The sequence below is a fragment of the Dermacentor silvarum genome, chromosome 3 (genome assembly GCF_013339745.2).
Source record: "Dermacentor silvarum isolate Dsil-2018 chromosome 3, BIME_Dsil_1.4, whole genome shotgun sequence".
NCBI lineage: Eukaryota > Metazoa > Arthropoda > Arachnida > Ixodida > Ixodidae > Dermacentor > Dermacentor silvarum.
Window position 1 is genome coordinate 211216332 of NC_051156.1, and position 4179 is coordinate 211220510.

Sequence of the window (4179 nt, forward strand, 5' to 3'; positions counted from 1 at the left end):
TGCGGCCGCCGCGGCCGGGATTCGATCCCGCGATCTCGTGCTCAGCAGCACAACGCCTTAGCTGACTGAGCCACCATGGCGGGTCTTGCAACATTTATGACTATTGTGCCATGGACCCCAAATATAAGGGGTCTTTGCCGACATGCTTTCGTGCTCGCTGAAACGGTAGTCGCTCGTGTCTTGTTCTTTATTGAGCTTGTTCTTTATTGAAACGTATGCCGTTCTGTGTGTTGTATGGGTGATTTCAGTGAATGAATGCACTGTTCGCTTCACTTTGCTGAGCGCTTGAAGCCTCTGCCTTATGGGGGTATGAACCATGGCATTTATTGCTTGCTTACGGGGTATGAGCCATTGCATTTCTGCTTGCTCACGCGGGTACGAGTCATTGCTGCTGATGATGGATGCTTGTTATGAGCTTGTTCATTATTGAAACGTACGCTGTTCTGTGCGTTATATGCCTGATTCCAATGAATGTATGCACTGTTTTCGCTCCACTTTGCCGAGTGTTGTAGCCTCCGCATTACGAGGGGGATGAGTCATTGCATTTTTTACTTGCTTAGGGGGGTATGGGCCATTGCTGATGATGATAATTTTTGTTCACGGACAGGACACGAAAAATGCCGACCACTGAGAGCATATAGCAGCTTCGTTGTAAAATATGTTGAGCTGTATTAGTAAATTATGCTTCTAGCACACCAAGAACCACCACTATTACCGCTAGAATAGGCTCGGTTAGCAAGAAAGTGCGCAAGAACGAAAGACGGGTGCTGTGCGATGCTGCCTTGAATTTCCCGCTCCAGGCCGCCATGGCTTCCTTTCAAAAAATACGTTATCGGTCTGAAATGACTGCGTTTCTCTTTAGTGCGTCTTTAACACAGCGTTACCCGTTTTGGCGCGTTAAGTGCGTACTGGAAGGCATCAGCTAGCACATTAAAAGCTGCAGCAGCTTGTCTCCCGGGCGGTATAGCGTTGCCGGTATAAGCGGCAGTTGTATGCATACAAAGCTGTCTGATGTCTGCCTATTTTGCAACGTTTGTCTCTGGATGAAGTAACGTGTTCATCTCCGGGTTCAACCAGATGACGACCTCCATGACGATGCTTTACCGGCGGCTGCTACTGCTACGGCACCGGTGCTTGCTGGCGATGCTTGCGGTGCTGCTGTTCGGCAACACTGTGGTCCAGTACCTGTTGGATTCGTGGTCAACTTCACGCACAGGGCGTCTGGGCTCAGCGGACGGCGGGAGGGTGCGGCCAACTCCTGTAGGTTACCGCATTCTGACCCCGGGTTGTACAGTGCCCCAGTTCGACCCATTCGACCCGTCCGTGGAGCCCTACTTTCACCGGCGCCTTAACCACACCTGGTGCGAGGGGAAACCTAACTTCCTCTACACCAGGTGCGACAGCCAGTCACGGCATCACTTCTCTACATTGCTAAATCGGAGACGTACGACAGCGAGTTGCTATACTGCGATGATCGGCTGGTTAGATTACTACTGTGTAATTTAATGGAGTATACGGACACGGCATTTTCGATTTCTCATTAGAAAAAAAATGCGTTAGATGAAAATCGGGGTTCTAGAACCCTGGGAAAAAATCTGCAGGAACCATCGACGATGATTGCAAATGTAAGCGAATAGCCCGAACGAGCGAGTGTGAGAGAGATTATAGTTGATCCCTCTTTCATAGGAATCAGTAGAACACGAAAGTGAAACGTGTTTTCATGGAAGCTGTTGCACGTTTGCTTCGTGAACTCACGATCCGTTGCAGCGGATGATTATATTTAGATATGTAGAAGAAGAAAGTCAGGCATGCGTTGCGCTCACAGTATATAATCTCGCATATTCTGGCCGATTTTTGTTGCTTGTTAAGTATTGACAAAACTGAAGCAAATTCAAAATAAAGCAATTTTGGAATTATATAATTTGCTGCTGACGGAGCACACAGAGGACAGAGCTGGTCCTGGAGCACATCTCTTAAGCCAGAGAGCCAAATCAGAAACTACATCTCTTCGGTTATGCATCTAGGCTGTGAAAATGAATACACGGCACTATGGAGTACTTTATGAGTAACCAAAATGAACTACTTATCGTGACAGGTCTCGTTTTTTCTGCAGGAACGGTTACGTAGCAATACTTGAAGAGAAGCTCAAGGAACACGACGTGCGTCCTGAGGACCTGGTGTGCTTCTACAAGGAAATCCAACGAAATCAGTCTGCAGCCAACCCCGAAAATGTTACCGCGTACGGGAACCGACAACCGCTGCTGTTCGACAAGCCGTTGAAGGAGGAGTTTGTCTCTGTCGAATGTTCCACAATACAGTCGCCAAACCAGACTTTTCACAACCAATACTTGCTCAACGCGGTTGTCAAGAAGGATGTCGAGGAGCGCTGCGAAAAAGTTAATAACACCGCGCTCCGCAAATTAAGTGTCCTGGTTCTCGGCCTAGACTCGATCTCGTACCTTAATCTAAACAGGCATCTGCCCGCGACGGCGCAGTTTTTGCGGGAAGAGCTCGGTGCTTTCGAACTGCGCGGATACCACAAGATTGGTGACAACTCGTACCCAAACCAGCATGCCCTCCTCACTGGCCTGAAGTTTGCCGAGACATGGCGGTATGCGCCGAAAGGATTCTATGACAACCTTACTTCGCGCTTAATCTGGCAGCAATATGGTGAGCGGGGCTACCGAACAATGTTCCTCGAGGATTGGCCGTGGTATGGGACGTTTAATCGCTTCGCTAATGGATTCCGGCGCCCTCCGGCCGATTACTATCCGCGACACGTCATTATGGCCATGGAGAACTCGTCCAAGTGGATTACGGAAGACACAAACCAGCCCCGTTGTTTGGGACCCACGATGATATTCGAGGAAATGTTGGATTACCTTGCTCGCTTCGCAGACGTGATGGCTGAGCGACTTTTCTTCGCCTACGCATGGTTCAACGAAATCACGCACAATTCCCTGAACAGCGCCGGGTACGCCGACGAACCATTCCGGCGACACCTCGAAACATTGCGCGTTTACGGTGCGCTCGACAACACGGTTCTCGTTTTCCTCAGCGACAACGGCTTGCGGTTCGGCGACTCACGTGCCACGTATATCGGCAAGTTCGAAGACCGCCAACCCTTCGCATTCCTGGTCTTCCCGCCGTGGTTCCTCGATGAGAATCCAAAGGCTGCGCGCAGTCTTCTTTACAACCAGTTCCGACTGACCACTCACTTCGACGTGCACGCGACGCTCGCCGAGCTGCTGCACTATCCGAGCGTCCAACGGCCGCAGACTAAGTACGGCCGCAGCTTGCTGCACGAAATACCGGAGGCAAGGACGTGCGCTGACGCGCACATAGGAACCCACTGGTGCGTGTGTAACGTACGCGGCGATGTCGCCGTGACGAGTACGCTTGCCTTGGCAATGGCAAACCGTCTCGTTGCTTGGATCAACGGATTGGTGGCGCAGGCAACGCGTCAGTGCGCCGAGTTCCGACTGCTCCGGGTGATGGACGTGACGGCGTTACAGGTGACGCACAACACGAGTCACTATTGGGTCACCGTCCAGCTGTCACCAGGCAACGCTATTTTCGAGGGCACCGTGCTTGTCACTGGTGACGCCATGACTGCGCTGAACGACATTAGCCGCAACGATAGACGCACCACAGTGTCCCGTTGCGTGTGGGGTCACTGGCTTGAGAAATACTGTTACTGTCTCCGTACTGTCGAACAGCAGATGTGAATTATGCTCCTTGAACACGCAGGAGGGCATCGTAATGTTTACACTGCGGTAGTCTGCTCCGAATATAGAGCTTGGAATTCGGCCAAGGAAATATATATATATAAAAAGAAGCGCACAAGACAGGGGTCTATGTATTGTTTCTATATCGTTGATGAATAATTTTCCCTCGCAAACTGCTTTGCTTGTGGGAAATACGCAACAAGGTATCAGTCTACGGGCACCTACGCGCTTTTGCATAACGCCGTGTACATATAGACCCAACAAAAGCGAATGGATTTGGTTTGACGGGCTGAAATTCGCCTGTCGTGATTATGAAAACTTTAGAGTGAACAGTTGACTCGTCTGAGTCGACCTGTTAGCACCGGTTTGCGCAAAATGAGTAAAAGAAGTTTAAAAGACCAGAACTGTCTTACTGAAGAAAGTCGTACGGCGTTCATAGTGGTGATCATAT

The 4179-nt window shown here is 50.2% G+C and overlaps 1 protein-coding gene across 1 annotated transcript in view; it reads left to right on the top strand.

Annotated features, from left to right (window-relative positions):
- Positions 1–3787, top strand: part of LOC119446613 (uncharacterized) — a 21600-nt gene extending 17813 nt beyond the window's left edge. Inside the window, exon 2 of the mRNA XM_037711086.2 lies at positions 2114–3787. Coding sequence (XP_037567014.1) covers positions 2114–3728 — 1615 coding nt within the window. The 3' untranslated portion in view covers positions 3729–3787. The remainder of the gene's footprint in view (positions 1–2113) is intronic.
- The last annotated feature ends 392 nt before the right edge of the window (positions 3788–4179 follow it).